At 42.6% G+C, this 17,500-nt stretch overlaps 1 protein-coding gene across 3 annotated transcripts in view; it reads right to left on the bottom strand.

Annotated features, from left to right (window-relative positions):
- Positions 1 to 17,500, bottom strand: part of TJP2 (tight junction protein 2) — a 2,224,967-nt gene that overhangs the window by 663,763 nt on the left and 1,543,704 nt on the right. For 2 of the 3 annotated variants that reach the window (XM_044064349.1, XM_044064348.1), the window contains one exon: positions 15,271 to 15,312. The exons of the other annotated variant lie outside the window; for it this stretch is intronic. In XM_044064349.1, coding sequence (XP_043920284.1) covers positions 15,271 to 15,312 — 42 coding nt within the window. The remainder of the gene's footprint in view (positions 1 to 15,270; positions 15,313 to 17,500) is intronic. 3 annotated transcript variants of the gene reach the window in all.

Here is a 17,500-nt window from a genome sequence, read left to right as displayed (position 1 = left end):
TTCGGTCAGCCGGATTCCAAAGTCTGGGTCTGGCCTCGGCTGGTGTCGCAGTTCACCCGACGTCATAGCTGCAGTTCTTCGGGTATAAAGGCATCAGCCGACGCCATTTTCCTCAGTGTTTCTTGCCCCAGATGCCAGGTGCCCTCTAGGAAGGCTAAATTTGGATAAATGCAAATGTTTCCAAATAGTGGAGAGCAAACAAAAGATAAGCATGTATGTACATATATACAAACAAATACACCATAATAGATTCCCCCAGCTAGCTACAAGATGGGCAAATACCCTAGGAGTACCACAGAGGGGAAGGAGGGTGGGTAATCCTGACTGCAGATGCATGCCTATCGGACATCTACATTTATGGTAGGTACAAAACTGTACTATGTCCTTCAAGGATGCATCTGCAGTCCTTACAAATGGGTAGAATACCATAGCCAAACTGGGGGAGGAGGAGAAATAAGATTATGGTGTAGTTAAGATCCCTTGCAAAACAGCAGTGGCAAAACCTGCTCGGGATCTGGAGTATAAAGGTAGATTATAATGCTTGGCAAATGTATGCACGGAGCTCCAAGTAGCAGCCTCTAAAATGTCTTTGGTAGCCACTCCTCGAAGGAAAGCTGTGGTAGTGGCTGTTGCCCATGTAGAGTGAGGCCTGATGTTTTCTGGAGTTTTCTTCCCATGGTAGGAGTAACAAAATCTAATGCAATTTCCTATCCACTTAGAGATTGTCTGTTTTGAAATTGCTTTTCCTTCCATTCCTGATGCATATGCTACCAGTAGTTGGTCAGTTTTTCTATTGCCCTTGGTCCTGTCCAAGTAGTAGCGTAGTTGTCTATGTACATCCAAGGTATGCAACAGTCTTTCCCCCCTGTTCTGTGGGTTGGGGAAGAATGTAGGTAGATGGATAGCTTGATTTAAAGATACCCTGGAGACCACCTTTGGCATAAAAGTAGGATTTGTTCTCATGGATACTCTATCTTGATGGAAGATCAGGAAGGGCTGTACTGCCATTAATGCTTGTAGCTCAGATACCCTTCTTGCTGAAGTGATTGCAAGCAGGAAAGAAGTTTTCCATGATAAGTATTGTAAGTCTGCTGTTGCTGCTGGTTCGAAAGGGGGGAGTGTCAATTTTTCTAGCACAAAGTTCAAGTCCCACGCTGGCAATGGTGGTTTCCTAGGTGGTTTTACATTTTTAATTCCTCTCAGAAACTGCCTGAGCAGAGGATGTGAGAAGACTGGAGGATCCAAATTGTATTCTGCTGAAATAGCTGATGCATGAATCTTAATGGAAGAATAGGACAGGCCGTTGTGGAAGAGCTCTGCCAAGTATTCCAGGATGTTGGCTATGTTTACCAGTGATACATTTTCTCCCTTTGCAGCACTCCAAATGTGATATCTTTTCCATTTTGCTGAATAATTTTTTCTTGTTGAGGGTCTGCGAGCCTCCAAGATAAAGTCTTTAACCCTTTGGGATAAAATTGGGTTACTTGGTCTTATGTAATGTTCCAGGCAGTCAGCTGCAGTGTTTTCAGGTTTGGATGCAGGGTGTTGTAATTGTTCTGTGTTAACAGTAAGGGAACTAGAGGTAGAGTCCATATCTGTTCCCGAGACATGCTCCTCAGTAATGGGTACCAATGTTGCCTTGGCCAATCTGGAGCTATCAGGATGATCCTTGGACGGTCCTCTTTGATTTTCAGTAGCACCTTGTGCATCAAAGGAAGTGGTGGGAATGCATATGCTGTCAGATTTTTCCAACTGAAAGATAGGGAGTCCACTTTCCAAGCTAGTGGCTGGTACGTCCTTGTGCAGAATTTCTTCAGTTGGTGATTGCGTGGGGATGAAAATAAGTCTATTTCTGGTAGTCCCCACTTTCTTGTAATGGTTTTGAAGATGTCCGGATGCAGCATCCATTCGTGGGCATCCGTGGTAGTTCTGCTTAGTATGTCTGCTAGAATGTTTTCTTTTCCTGGCACAAAAATTGCTTGTAATTGAATGTTGAAGCTCAGGGCCACATTCCAGAGGTCCATTGCCATCCGGCATAGAGGGTACGAATGTGTGCCTCCCTGTTTGTTGATGTACCACATAACTGTGGTGTTGTCTGTCCTTATCAACAGTTGACCTTGTCGAAGAAATGGTCTGAATGTCTGAATTGCCAGTTTTACTGCCAGCATTTCCTTTTGATTTATGTGCAGGTGCAGCTGGTCTTGAGTCCATAAGCCTTGTATGCACTTGTCCAGCATGTGTGCCCCCCAACCGAGGTCTGAGGCGTCCGTTGTGATTGTCTGGCTTGGTTGAGTGCTGTGGAAGGGCAGCCCCTTGTTTGATTGACAGGCCTGAGCCCACCATTGGAATTCTTGCTTCAGGCATGGGATTATTGGAATTTGAGTTTCTAGGCTGTGTTTGTGCTGAGACCATAAATTCCTTAGGTACCACTGTAACTTCCTCATATGCAGTCTGGCATGTGGAACCAATATTATGCAGGATGCCATGAAACCCAAGGCTTGCAGGACTTTTCTTGCTGTTAGCTGGTTTTGTTTTGTTAATGCCAAGAAGTAGAGAGGGAGTTGCTCCTGTTTTTCTACTGTTAGGAATGCCATTTGTTTTGATGTGTCCAGCTCTGCACCCAAAAAGTTATCCTTTGGGATGGTATCAGCCTTGACTTTTTTATATTGACTGTGTATCCCAGGGCTTGCAGTAGATAAATGACCCTTTTCAAGTCTTCTGTTAACTTGTTTTTGTTGTCCGCTTGTAACAGGCAGTCGTCCAGGTAAGGGTAGATTTGGATTCCTTGAAGCCTGCAATGAGCAATTACTGATGCCAGGCATTTCGTGAACACTCTGGGCGCAGTAGATAAGCCAAAGGGCAATGCTGAGAATTGATAATGCTCTGATCCTGCAAGAAATCTGAGGTATCTTCTGCAATTTGGTCGTATGGGGACGTGCAGGTATGCCTCCTTGAGATCTAGAGTTACCAGCCAAGACTCCTTGCCCAACATGGGAAGAAGCTGCTGTAGGGTCAGCATTTTGAATTTTGGGACAATGAGAAATGTGTTTAAAGCGGACAGGTCGAGAATAGGTCTCCATTGGTTTTCTTTTCTTGGTACCAGGAAGAGTCTGGAGTAAAATCCCTGTCCTTGTTCCATAGATGGTACCTTTTCTACAGCTCTCATCCTTAGTAAGTGAGTTATTTGTTTTAGAGCTTCTGTCTTTTGATTTGGAGGTAGGTTTGGCATTCCTCTCTTCCTTGGTAGAGTATGAAAGTGAAACCTGTAACCTTGGTCTATTGTCTGCAAAATCCACTTGTCTCCTGTGATGTTGTGCCAGTTTACTGAAAATAAGGCTAGCTTCCCGCCTAAGGGTGCTTCTAGTTGTTCCCTGGTAGGCGGTGCCAGAGCCAAGTCACTGTGATTGTCCTGTAGTAGTGGTGGTGGCTGTATCTGTGGCCGTACCTCGCTGGTTGTTAGCCTGCCACTGACGTCCCCTGTAGGCACCTCTGGATTGACCTCTGCCCCTTGAGCACCTATTCCTGCCTCTCTGAGCTCTGGAGGTGTCTGGAAAGGACCAATTTTTGGAGGGCCAATTCCTGCTAAACCTTGGAGGTTGGACCTGTAAGAAATCTTTCACTGTCTGGACAGATTTTGCCTTCTCTTCCATCTTCTTCAGCACCTGTTGTGCAGGAGAGCCAAACAAATTGATCTTGTCCATGGGAGCATCTAGTAGTTTTGATTTAACATGGTCTGGTAAGGCCTGCTCTTTTAACCATGCATGTCTTCTGATCACTGTGCCAGTCATGGCTGATCTAAAGGAAGCCTCCAGTGCATCATAGCCGCATTTTAAGGAATGATTACTGACCTGCTGTATATTATGTACCATTTCCTGAACAGATTTTTTGTCTAATGGTTCATCCGAGGACAGCTTTTTAGTTAACTGGTCTAACATAAATTCCTGATACTGGATCATATGGAATTGACAGTTCAAGGCCCTAGCTGAAAGAGTAGCAGAAGTGTAAACTTTTTTACCCCACCTCTCTAAGGACCTGGATTCCCTTTCAGAGGGGAGGGGGTTCTTGGCAGAGGTAGCTGCTACAGCCTTAGGTCCCTGGGAGATAGTCTCGGGATCTGCAAAAGGAGCCTTATACAAATGATAATGCGTGTCCGGGACCCTGTAGTACCTATCGGGCTTAGCAGGGGCCGGAGGTAGTGAATCAGGAGCAGTACAAGCATCATTAAATGCATCATCCACAACAGAGAGAACTGGAGGGATGGCTAAAGGTCTATGTTGTGGTAAATGCAGAAAAGTTCTAAGCCTTTTTCTAGAGTCTGAAAAATCCTGGCCCTGCCACTGAAATTGTTCCCTCATAGCATGCAAGGTTTCCCCAAAGGAAAATTCCTCAGGCGGAGAGGAAGAAGAAATGGACTCTTCAGCATCAGAGTCTTCATAGGGGGAGAAAGGGCCCTCTGGAGGGTTTGTATTATCTGAATCATCAGAAGAGTCATCTGTAGAAACTGGCTCAGGGGGCTCTGCTCTAGGCCTCTTCTCTGGAGGTGGGTGAGAGGCCCTGTCTGGGTGAGGTTGGGATCCCCGGATCAAAGAAATGAGATCCTCTGCTAGACTAAGCATTTGAGAGCTAGAGTTAGGCCTATGAGAGGGGGTCTTAGCAGGCAGAGATTTAGTAGATTTAGCTGCTTTAGCCCTGGCAAAGGCCTTAATAGACATGGTTGCAGGTGGCCTAGCAGCTCCACGTGCAGGGGTTGAAACATCCAAGGGAATAGTGTCAGATAATTCCTGGGAACCTGCAAGAGCAGGTGGGATTTCAGAAGCCGATTCCACCAGGTTGGAAGAGGCCTCGGTAGGAGGTAAGTTTTCGGCTGAAGGAAGAACCGCTTGCTCGGTTTCAGCCGAAACCGAGACACTCGCGGTTGGCTTAACCGCGGTTTCGGCTGAAACCGCGGACCGCGAGTGTCGGTCCTTTTCCTTGCGCTTTTTAGGTATTTGTGTAGTCGGAGGATCCGACGGCATAATGTAAGCAAAATCTGAGCCGAAAAACTCCTCAGCAAATTCCGACCGACGTCTAAGCGTCCGTCGGTTAAAAGAAGCACAGGCTAGACAAGCTGCTACGTCGTGGTCTGGGCCTAAACAAGGTAAGCAGTACGAGTGGAAATCTTTATGAGGTATTTGTTTCCCACAAGTTAAACAGTTATTCACTTTGTCTGACATCGGCTGAGGCAAGAAAGAGTCCCCAACGGGGTACTTAGCTTTTTAGAAGTCTTCGGTAGTAGAAGAAGTATTCGGTAGTAGCAATCTCTGGTTCTGACCGAACGGCACTTGCGAACAGCTTCTGCTTCGGGCACCACGCGGCAAGAAAGACTGAGGAAAATGGCGTCGGCTGATGCCTTTATACCCGAAGAACTGCAGCTATGACGTCGGGTGAAGTGCGACACCAGCCGAGGCCAGACCCAGACTTTGGAATCCGGCCGACCGAAGGGCTGCCTGACAACAGGACAACCCATTTGTAAGGACTGCAGATGCATCCTTGAAGGACATCAGAATATATGTGTGTAAATGAGAGGGAGGGTAGAGGAATGGTGAGGATGCAGGGAGTAGAGTTGGTAAAGGTGGATGAGTTTAAGTACTTGGGATCAACGGTTCAGAGTAATGGTGAGTGTGGAAGAGAGGTGAAGAAGAGAGTACAGGTAGGGTGGAATGGGTGGAGAAGAGTGTCAGGAGTGATTTGTGACAGACGGGTACCAGTAAGAGTGAAAGGGAAGGTCTACAAGAGGGTAGTTAGACCAGCTATGTTATATGGGTTGGACCACTGTGGATTTGACGAAAAGGCAGGAGTCAGAGCTGGCTGTGTCAGAGTTAGAGATGTTAAGATTTGCACTGGGTGTGACTAGGATGGACAGGATTAGGAATCAGTATATTAGAGGGTCAGCTCAGGTTGGACAGTTTGGAGACAAAGCAAGAGAGGCGAGATTGCGTTGGTTTGGACATGTGCTGAGAAGGGATGCTAGGTATATTGGGAAAAGGATGCTGCCAGGTAAAAGGAAAAGAGGAAGGCCTAAGATAAGATTTATGGATGTGGTGAGAGAGGACATGCAGGCGGTTGGTGTGAAAGAGCATGATGCAGAGGACAGGAAGAAATGGAAACAGATGATCTGCTGTGGCGACCCCTAACGGGAACAGCCAAAAGAAGAAGATATATACACACACACACTATATATATATATATATATATATATATATATATATATATATATATATAGATAATATACATATACACACACACACTATATATATATATATATATATATATATATATATATATATATATATATATATATATATATATTTATTTATTTGTCTACTTTGAAACATCTAAAACCCATAATATCGAATTTCATAACATCTAACACTACAAATCACAAGAAAATAACATCCTCTCCACATATAACACCACCAAACTACCAAACACACATTTTACCCCCACACACCCCCGTAAATTAAATATACCAACTCCAAGATCGCACTACAGTGGGAAAAAGTTAATTTCCTAACCCCACTGTATCAAGCCCCCATGCAGAAACATAGTAAAAAGTGTGTTTGGTAGTTTGGTGTTATTATATGTCGTCATATCTGGAGAGGATGTTATTTTCATGTGATTTGTACTGTTACATGTTATGAAATTCAATGTTATGGGTTTTAGATGTTTTGAAGGGGACCCATTATATATATATATATATATATATATATATATATATATATATATATATATATATATAGATAGATATACACACACACACATATATATATATATATATATATATATATATGAACACACACACACACACACACACACACACACACACACACACACACACACACACACACACACACACACACACACACACACACACACACACACACAAAGATCCACTGAAATTAGTCTAAACTTTAGTAAGCTGACATGACAAAAATTTAATGTAAACGTTTGGGGGAAAAAATGAAAACGTAACTTGCTCCAAGGTATAACTTTAGAAAATACTAACAAAGATTCTATTTTTTTGCAGGGTGGCAAGCCCCGTGCCCCACCTTGTGGAAGGCTACACCCCCCCATATCATGCTACCTCTGCTAATAAGCCATGCACCAATCACTATCTAGCTAAGCACAAACCCACTGACTTGCTGATACTAAACATGAATACCCGAAGTATCACGTATAAAATAGAAGACTTTCACACTGCCATTCTCCTTATATAACCCTGACATTTTTTCTCATCACAGAGACATGGCTTAAACCACATATTAAAGATAATTCCATCACCCCACCTGAGTATAACATTCTCAGGGCAGAAGACCGGCTACAGAAAAGAGGCAGAGTCTTAGATCTACGTCACAGAACCAACATACAACTCCAACTCCTCCAAAAAGATTTCCCCAACTTCAACAATGCAGAGAGACTATTTGCAAAGCTCTGCCTTAACCAACATAAGCACTTAAACCTACTGGGTATCTATATACCCCCAGGTGACAACCTAACCACGCTACAATCCATACTTCACTGGGCCTCATACTCCCTCCCTCAAGAAACGATTGTGCTAGGTGATGTAAACATTGACTGGAACTCCATCCAATCTCCCACCCACCACATTAACTTATAAAACATCACCCAACTTGTAGATACTCCCACACGCACTGATAAGGCCACAAAAAAGAGAATCTATACTTGGCTGGATCCTCACAAATCAGCCAAATACTGCCCATCAATGTGGCACCCTACTAAACTCTCTGAGCGACCACAGCCCCACTTTTATCCTTGGGCAAAAACTTAAAATAATTAACTCTCCCTCCCTACTACAAACCCGCTCTAACAAAAAATTTCCTAGAGACCACTTCATAAGAGCCTTGCAATTGGTCTCCCATCAAAACCCTTTCATTAGACAAAGCAGGTGATTACTTCAACTCCACATTCCTAAATATTCTCAACCAACTAGCCCCCTTAAAAACTATCAGTATACATAGCAACCCCATACCTTGGCTCCAGAAAACCACAAAAGCCCTACTTAGAGCCAGGGATAAAGCCTGGAAAACCTGGCATCACACCAGATCACCCGCAGCTAGGCAAACCTTCCACGCAATCCGAAAGAAAGCAAAAAAGCAGGTTAAGCTCGATAAACAAAATTATTGTATCACTCAACAAAACAAATACAGTACCAAACCTCAAAAATTCTGGGCAACAATAAATAACATCCTACAGCCTGGAAGAAACACCACTCCCGCACCCAATATAACAGGTACAGACCTGGACATAGCCTCCAGCTTTAATAACTATTTCACCTCCTCAGTACTCAAAACTCTTAAACAACATTACTTCCTCCAACACTCCACAACCACCTCGGGCCAAAATCAATACCATACCTTTTACACTTAAGTCTGTTCCTACCTCTACTATCCAAAAACTCCTAGCCAAACTCAAACCAGCCACCCTTGCAGCTGATAACCTTCCTGCCGAATACTTCCAAATTGCATCCACAGCTATAGCCTATCCCATTTCACTTTTCATAAATAGATCCATCACCGAACACACCATTCCACTCCAGCGGAAAACCTCATATATCATACCACTCCACAAAGGTGGCCCCTCCTTAGACCTTTCCAACTATCGATCAATTGCAAATCTCTCACCCCTCTCTAAGATCCCAGAAAGATGTATTCATCACCAGTTCCTCTCCTATCTCCTCACCAACAACTTCTCTCCTCAACCCAACACGGATTTCGCCCATCCCACAGCAACACCACTGCCCTACTCAAATTCACCAATACTATAAACTCCCACAGGAATATAGGTAAATTTGTCTCAGCTACCTTCCTAGATTTATCCAAGGCATTCAACACAGTCTCACATAATAAACTACTGTCTTGTCTCTCTGACCTCGACCTTAACAACCCCACCCTCCTCTGGTTTAAAAGCTATTTAGATAACCGCCAACAATCTAATAAATGGCATAACTCTCTATCCCCCCCACTTCCAACCTCTTTAGGCATGCTGCAAGGATCAATCCTAGGACCCCTTTTTTTTTAATATCTTCACAAAACAACTCCACTTAGCTACCTCTAAAACCAACAAAGTCCAATACGCTGACAACAAAACTCTCATATGCTCTGCACCCAACATCCAACTTCTCCAACAAAAACCCAAGAAGACTTCTTTGAAACAGAGAACTGGCTAAACAACTCACAACTCATACTAAATCCCAAGAAAACACAACTAATGCTATTCCACTCTACTAAAACGAGCAACCTTACCTTCTCTATACTCTCAACCAACAAAACCCAAATCACCCCCGTCACTGAGGCTAAACTCCTAGGAGTTACCATTGACCAGCAACTCAAATTCACATTTGCGCATGAAATAGCAAAAATATGGAACAACCTTCCCCCTGACCTCAGACTAGATGAAAAGACAAGACGAAAACTGGTTAGGAAAGCTACCAAGAGAACTCAAATTCACAAAGCACATATCAACAACCATCACTAAAGTCCACAAAAAACTAAGTTCCCTCTATCACGGTAAAAGTTATCTAACCACCGAATCTCGAATTGCAATAGCCAGGATCCACCTCCTATCTACTCTACTTTATGCATCCCCATTTCTAACTAATCTTTACAAAACTCACCTTAATAAACTTCCCATCTGTCACAACAAAATTGCTAGATTCGCTACCAATGCCAAATCACAATCCCACCACTGCCTTTCCCTACAAGCCTTGCACTGGCTTGAATTTCCGAACCCATTAAAGGTACCATCAACTCAGCCTAGCTCATCTAATTCTGTACTATCCCAAAAAAACCTCCAACCTGACTGGCATGCTGAACTTCTACAATTCAAATAGACAACTTTGGTCCTCACATGCAAAAACAACTCCGGGGAATCACTATTTGCCATGAAACAGCAAAAATATGGAACAACCTTCCCCCTGACCTCAGACTACAAAACTCCACACCCTCCTTCAAAAGCCTACTTAAAACATACCTCTTCACCAACCATCTATGCAACTGTAATTGACCCCCTGAAGCCTCGTCCACTTACTATTTCTACACTCCCATCTGTCCTGGACAACACACCACCATCTAACTATACCTATCCATGTGTGAGCAATAACCTATATACGAATGTATGTATGTATGTATGTGTGTGTGTGTGTATATATGTATGAATGTGTGTGTGTGTGTATATATATATATATATATATATATATACACACACACACACATACATACATATAAACATACATATGTGTGTATATGTATGTATGTGTATATGTGTGTGTGTATGTATGTGTATGCATATATATGTATGTATACTCTTACATGTATATTTGCTTGAATGTATATATGGAAAACTTAAACATTTATATACTCTTATTCAGTTGTGAAATATCTTGCAATGCTCTACCAGGTTATCTACTCTCATTGTATATTCTGTACACTTGTATTTTCAACCAAAAGGGGGCAAATCCTCTTATTCTATTCTAACGGCTGTAAAGTCTACAATCTGTATGCTACTACTCTGTAATGTCTCTTTTGTAAATGTTTCTTCTCTCTGTAAACTTATAGAGTTTTTCTCCCCAGGACTCTGCTGAAAACGGACACTTGTTGTCCAGTCAGACTATCCTGGCAAATACATGTTAAATAAATAAAAATAATAAAATAATTATATACAGTATACTTACTTTGAGATCACACAATCCCAGGGGAAGGGGCATATTCTAGGGATTGTCAATGTCACAAAACTGTCAACCATCTGTTTTGTTGACCAAAATGCATTAACATAAACGTTTACAAGCTACATCATACTCAAAGGGAATAAACATATATGTACATGTGTGTGTGTGTGTGTGCGTGTCTACATTACATAATACCCACACACACATATATATATACATACAGTGGACATAGAAAGTTTACACACCCTGTTAAAATGCCAGGTTTTTTTGTGATATAAAAAATGAGACCACAATAAATAATTTCAAAACTTTTCCCACCTTTAATGTGACCTATAACCTGTACAATTTAATTGAAAAAACAAACAAATCTATTAGGGGGAAAAATATAAAAAATTAACAACATACAATACGCTGGTTGCATAAGTGTGCACACCTTAAACTAATACTTTGTTGTGTGTGCACACCCTTAAACTAATACTTTGTTGAAGCACCTTTTGATTTAATTACAGCATTCAGTCTTTTTGGGTACACACCTGCCATCAATTAAAAAGACTCTGATTAACCCCAAATAAAGTTCAGCTGTCCTAGCAGGATTTTCCTGACATTTACTCAGTTGCCTGCTACAGCAAAAGCCATGGTTCACAGACAGCTTACAAAGCAAAGGGATCTCACTGTTGAAAAGTGTCAGTCAGGAGAAGGGTACAAAAAAATTTCCACAGCCTTGGATATACCATGGAACACAGTGAAGACAGTCATCAAAAAGTGGAGAAAATATGGGACAACAGTGACATTGCAAAGAAATGAACGTCCCTCCAAAACAGATGAAAACACAAGACGAAAACTGGTTAGGGAGGCTACCAAGAGATCTACAGCAACACTGAAGGAGCTGCAGGAATTTCTGGCAAGTACTGGTTGTGTACTACATGTGACAACAATCACCCATATTCTCCATATGTCTAGACTATGGGGTAGGGTTGTAAGATGGAAGCCTTTTCTTACACCGAAAAACATCCAGGCCCAGCTAAAATTTGCAAAACAATGCAGCAAGACTCTCAAAAGCATGTGTGAAAATATGTTATGGTCTGATGAGACCATGGTTGAACTTTTTGGCTACAATTCCAAAAGGTACATTTGGCACAAAAACAACACTTCGCATCACCAAAAGAACACCATCCCACAGTGAAGCATGGTGGTGGCAGTATCATGCTTTGGGTTGCTTTTCTTCAGCTGGAACTGGAGCTTTAGTCAAGGTGGAGGGAATTATGAACAGTTCCAAATACCAGTCACTTTTGGCCCAAAACCTTCTTGGGTCTGCTAGAAAGCTGAAGGTGAAGAGAAATTTCACATTTCAACTCAACAATGACCCCAAGCATACATCCAAATCAACAAAAGAATGGGTTCATCAGAAGAAAATTAAAGCTTTGGAATGGCCCAGCCAGAGCCCATACCTAAATCCAATAGAACATTTGTGGGGTGACCTGAAGAGGGCTGTGCACAACAGATGCCCTCGCAGTCTGACAGATTTGGAGTGCTTTTGCAAGGAAGAGTAGGCAAATATTTCCAAGTCAAGATGTGCCATGCTGATAGACTCCTACCCAATACGACTGAATGTTGTAATTAAATCAAAAGGTGCTTCAACAAAGTATTAGTTTAAGGGTGTGCACACACAACAAAGTATTAGTTTAAGGGTGTGCACACTTATGCAACCACCATATCATGTGTTTTTTTTATTTTTTTTCCCATAACAGATACGTTTGTTTTTTTAATTGAATTGTACAGGTTATATTAAAGGTGGGAAAAGTTTTGAAATGATTTACTGTGGTCTCATTTTTTTATATCACAAAAACCTGGCATTTTAACAGGGGTGTGTAAACTTTTTATATCCACTGTATACAGATACACACACACTCATGCAGTCACAAAAGCACAGCCATGAGGAAAGGGAAACAGTTGGTAGTATTTAATTACAAACATTTTATGTTTTCCATAACTGCATGATCTGCTATGTGAAACAGTACTGTTAGGTGAGTTCCTATCGTGAAATCGAACTTTAAGAATGCCAAATACTAGAAGGCCGAACTTGGTAGTTCAAAAGGTGAGAATGTTGAAGCCGCGGAAACCTGAATTCTTTCCCAGGGAAAGAATTTGGTTGGCTGTTTCTGCGGCTTCGGCATTTTTCAGACCGGGTCAAGGTAAGTGAACGAACGGGTAGTGACGGACTTTAGGGTTAGGGTGCGGGATAGGTAAGTGTGCAATAGTGACGGACTTTTGGGTTAGGGCGCGGGTCAGGCAAGTGTGCGGCAGTGACGGACTTTAGGGTTAGGGCTGGGTTAAGGATAGTGCATAGATAGTGGAGTATGTTAAATGCAGTGTAGGGTTTGAAGGTGTTTGGTGCGACTGTGTTGTGTGTGTGTTTTTCGGAACAGCAAATTTTTTCCCTAGGAAAAAATGGGCTGTTTTGAAGTTTCGATGTTATCCGAATTCGATCTTCCAAGTTTGGACTTATGGTGTTTGACATTTTGGTAGTTCGATTTTGTGATATAGACCCTGTTTGGTGATCAGAACTTATGATCACCAGCAAAAGCTAGAAGTCGGGTTTTAGTAACTGAGGCTTGACACTGGCAGATTTGCTGAGTGAATTTGTAGTCAGGTGCCCTGTTTCCCAAAAATGAATTACATTTAACCAAAAGGGTAAGCTGTGGCTAAGCACAAGGTTTAATGGACATCTGCAAATCATTAAACTGTTTCGCACTCAAGATAACCCGATCATGTTCAACACGATCTGGTTATTCTAAATAGCTGCTCTCCAGACTCTCAAACATTTGCACCCCTGTGCTTCAAAGACAGATTGAAATATGCAAGGTACCCCCTGAGAAAATTATGTAGACAGAGAACTCTTTGGCTATGCAATCTGTTACTGAAGCTTCTTTATCTTTCAGCTTTTCCCGGTTAGGGGTCGTCACAGCGGATCACCTGTTTCCATTTCTTCCTGTCCTCTGCATCTTGCTCTGTCACACCAACCACCTGCATGTCCTCTCTAACCACATCCATAAACCTTATCTTAGGCCTTCCTCTTTTCCTCATACCTGGCAGCTTCATCTTTAGCATCCTTTTCCCAATATACTCAGCATCCCTCCTCAGCACATGTCCAAACCAACACAATCTTGCCTCTCTGACTTTGTCTGCAAACTGTTCAACCTGGGCTGACCCTCTAATAAACTTATTCCTAATCCTGTCTACCCTCGTCACACCCAGTGCAAATCTTAACATCTTTAACTCTGCCACATCCAGCTCTGACTCCTGCCTTTTTGTCAATGCCACTGTCTCCAACCCATATGACATAGCTGGTATCACTACCCTTCTGTAGACCTTCCCTTTCACTCTTACTGGTACTAGTCTGTCACAAATCACTCCTGACACTCTTCTCCACCCACTCCACCCTACCTGTAGTCTCTTCTTCACCTCTCTACCACACTCGTCATTACTCTGAACTGTTGCTCCCAAGTATTTAAACTCATCCACCTTCGCCAGCTCTACTCCCTACATCCTCACCATTCCTCTATCCTCCCTTTCATTCACACACATATATTCTGTCTTACTCTGGCTGACCTTCATTCCTCTCCTCTCTAGAGCACATCTCCACCTCTCCAGGGTCTCCTTCAACCTGTTCCCTACTCTCACTACATATCACACTGTCATCTGCAAACACCATAGTCCACGAGGACTCCTGTCTGATCTCATCTGTCAACCTGTCCATCACCAGTGCAAATAAGAAAGAGCTCAGAGCTGATCCTTGATGTAATCCCACCTCCACCTTAAATGCATCTGTCACTTCCACTGCAGATCTCACCGCTGTCACACTACCCTTGTACATATCCTGCACCACTCTTACATACTTCTCTGCCACTCCCGACTTCCTCATACAATTCCACAACACCTCTCTAGGCACCCTGTCATATGCTTTCTCTAAGTCCACAAAGACACAACACAACTCCTTCTGACCTTCTCTGTACTTCTCCATCAACACTCTCAGAGCAAACATTGCATCTGTAGTGCTCTTTCCTGGCATGAAACCATACTGCTGATCACTAATCATCACCTCCCTTCTTAACCTAGCTTCCACTACTCTTTCCCATAATTTCATGCTGTGACTGATTACTGAAGCTAAAAGCTATAAATCTCAGCAAATCATTTCCACATAATAAACTGTATTAATTAAAAAATGAAAAATAAATTTTATTTGACAAACAGATGAGCTTCATTTTGCTGGAAACAACTGCACAAAAAACATGGAGTCAGGTTTTATTGCGTCTTTAGTTCATGTAGCAGTCTGAACTGGTAGCTTATTCATGCAGTCTTTATAAATTACTTGGCTGCTCTCAAGCAGAGTACAACAGTCTGAAGAAAATCTTCATCAGGTTACTTTACTAATTTTTCTCAATCTTTTCCCTGATCTTTTTAAATATTAATAACAATGACTAACAGAACTATCTAACAGCAACAGAAAGGGGGACAATGAATACAAAACATTTTAAACATCCATGCACCTGTTTTCATACTTGCTTTTCCTGGTGAGGGTCTTGCTACACCTTAAACAATAACATAAAACAAGTTGATTATTCCTTAGCAAAAGACCTCAGAAATCAGAACTACATGTTTTTGCTACTGATCGAGTATTAGTGTTCTATACAGTACCAAGAAGAAAACTGTTAAACAACTGAACTTTGATCATGTTATTGTGACAAGTAGCCGAGATGTGGAATGCAAAATAAATTTATCTAAAATTCACTAAGCCAGAACATGGTAAACAAAGAAGCAGTTTTACAATCAAATGCAAATGGTGAGTTAATACAGACAGCATTAAAATGACACATAACTATGTTTGACTGCAAATGTGAAAAATGGATGGGTCAGATCTGGTATGTTGTGATTGCCCTTCATGACTCCAAACTTTATAACAACTACGTGCCTTTTGTAGGGTTTTAATAGTTAAAATGCTTGCATCAGCTCCATGCTGAAGTATGGATAAAGCCTCTACAACAGCATAGGGAGCTCAAGCAAATGTTGGAGCTGGCTGGGAAAGATGCCAGTGAGTAGCTGCAGCTGCTGGCTCACATACTCTGGGAGGACGGTTCCTAGAATTTATAAACTCAAATCCTATGGAACAACTGGTCACCACTCCCACAATAGGGGAAAACATATTGGACCTGATCATCACCAACATGGGGACTCTATGTTCCATACCAGAGGTATACCCCTCTCATTGGTAAGATCTGACCATAAATTAATCACTATGGACATCCATATCCCGTCCCCACCCCCAGCAAAGGAAACCACGGTCAAAAACTTCTCAAAAGCAAACTTCCCACTTCTCAAAACTGAGGTGGAATCCTTCAAAGCCCCAGGGCCAGTGGAAAATACGGCCCAAACCGCAGAATCCTTTACAAATGCATTCTATGGATACCTACAGGAATGCAAGGATCGTGCTATCCCAAATAAAATGAAGACACACTCCTCCAAAGGCAGGAGACCTGTCTGGTGGACCCCAGCCATAAATAAGCTGTACAACAGAAGGAGGAAACTACTACATGATAGAGCAAAATCCTGAAAGGGACAGCAACTCTGATCAGTACTAGCAAGAAACTACGATCCCTCATAAAATCATCTAAGACTAGCTTCGAAAGAGAAATTGCACAAGACGCTAAAGATAATCACAAGGCTTTCTTTAGTTATGTCAGAAACCTGGGTGGAAACTCCCAGATATGCTCGGAGTTATTGCAAAATGACAAAAAATACACTGAACCCACAGACACTGCCCACATCCTGGCAGACAAGCTCAGTGCAAACTCCCCCCCCCCCCCCAAATGAGCAAATGACTATCCCAACAGAGTGTAGCCTCCCTGACATCACAGATGCACAGGTGAGAGCTGCCCTCTCCAAAGCAAAAAACACAACATCAATGGGACTGGACGGCGTCCCAGGCTGCGTTTTACATGAGCTCCAAGAAGAACTGAACCCTCACTTAAAATCACTGTTCAGTCTCAGCCTTACAACAGGATATGTACCCAAAGAATGGCGTACAGCAACAGTGGTCCCACACCATAAAGGTGGTGCCACAACGGACCCTGGAAACTATCGCCCTATAAGCCTAACTAGCCTGGTCTGCAAAGCTATGGAGCGTATCATCATGGAACTCATAAACAAAGACATTGGGAATCTCCAAACACTGGATCCTACCCAATTCGGCTTTGTTAAGGGCAGATCTTTCCTCTTGAACCTGGTCAATTTCTTTGAAACAGTCACCAAGGCCATAGATGAAGGGAAGGTAGTCCACACAGCCTACCATGACCTTGCAAAAGCCTTCGACACAATACCCCACTCGAGCATCATAAATAAGCTCACCAGCTTAAATATCAACCCCTATGTCACAAGATGGGTTGCAAACTGGTTTAGGGATAGAACCCACATGGTCAGAATTGCAGGTGCCATGTCAGACTCTAAACCAGTTACAAGTGGCGTCCCACAAGGCTCAGTCCTGGGACCTCTCTTGTTCGGTATATATTTCTCTGAGGTACAGGCTAACACAGGAGGACTATGGCTGACAAAGTTTACAGATGACTGCAAACTGGGGGCCATAACTGACTCACCGGCTGACACAAGCATCCTCCAAAAAGGTCTCACAGAGATGGATAACTGGTGCCAGAGCCATGGCCTACAGTTAAATGCCAAAAAGTGCATAGTCATCCCCTTTGGGAAAAACAAAGTGCCCACAAATTA

The sequence above is a fragment of the Protopterus annectens genome, chromosome 2.part2 (assembly GCF_019279795.1).
Source record: "Protopterus annectens isolate FY-2018-M chromosome 2.part2, PAN1.0, whole genome shotgun sequence".
NCBI lineage: Eukaryota > Metazoa > Chordata > Ceratodontiformes > Protopteridae > Protopterus > Protopterus annectens.
Note: the sequence above shows the minus strand (reverse complement) of the source record. Positions and strands in the feature narration are given on the sequence as shown.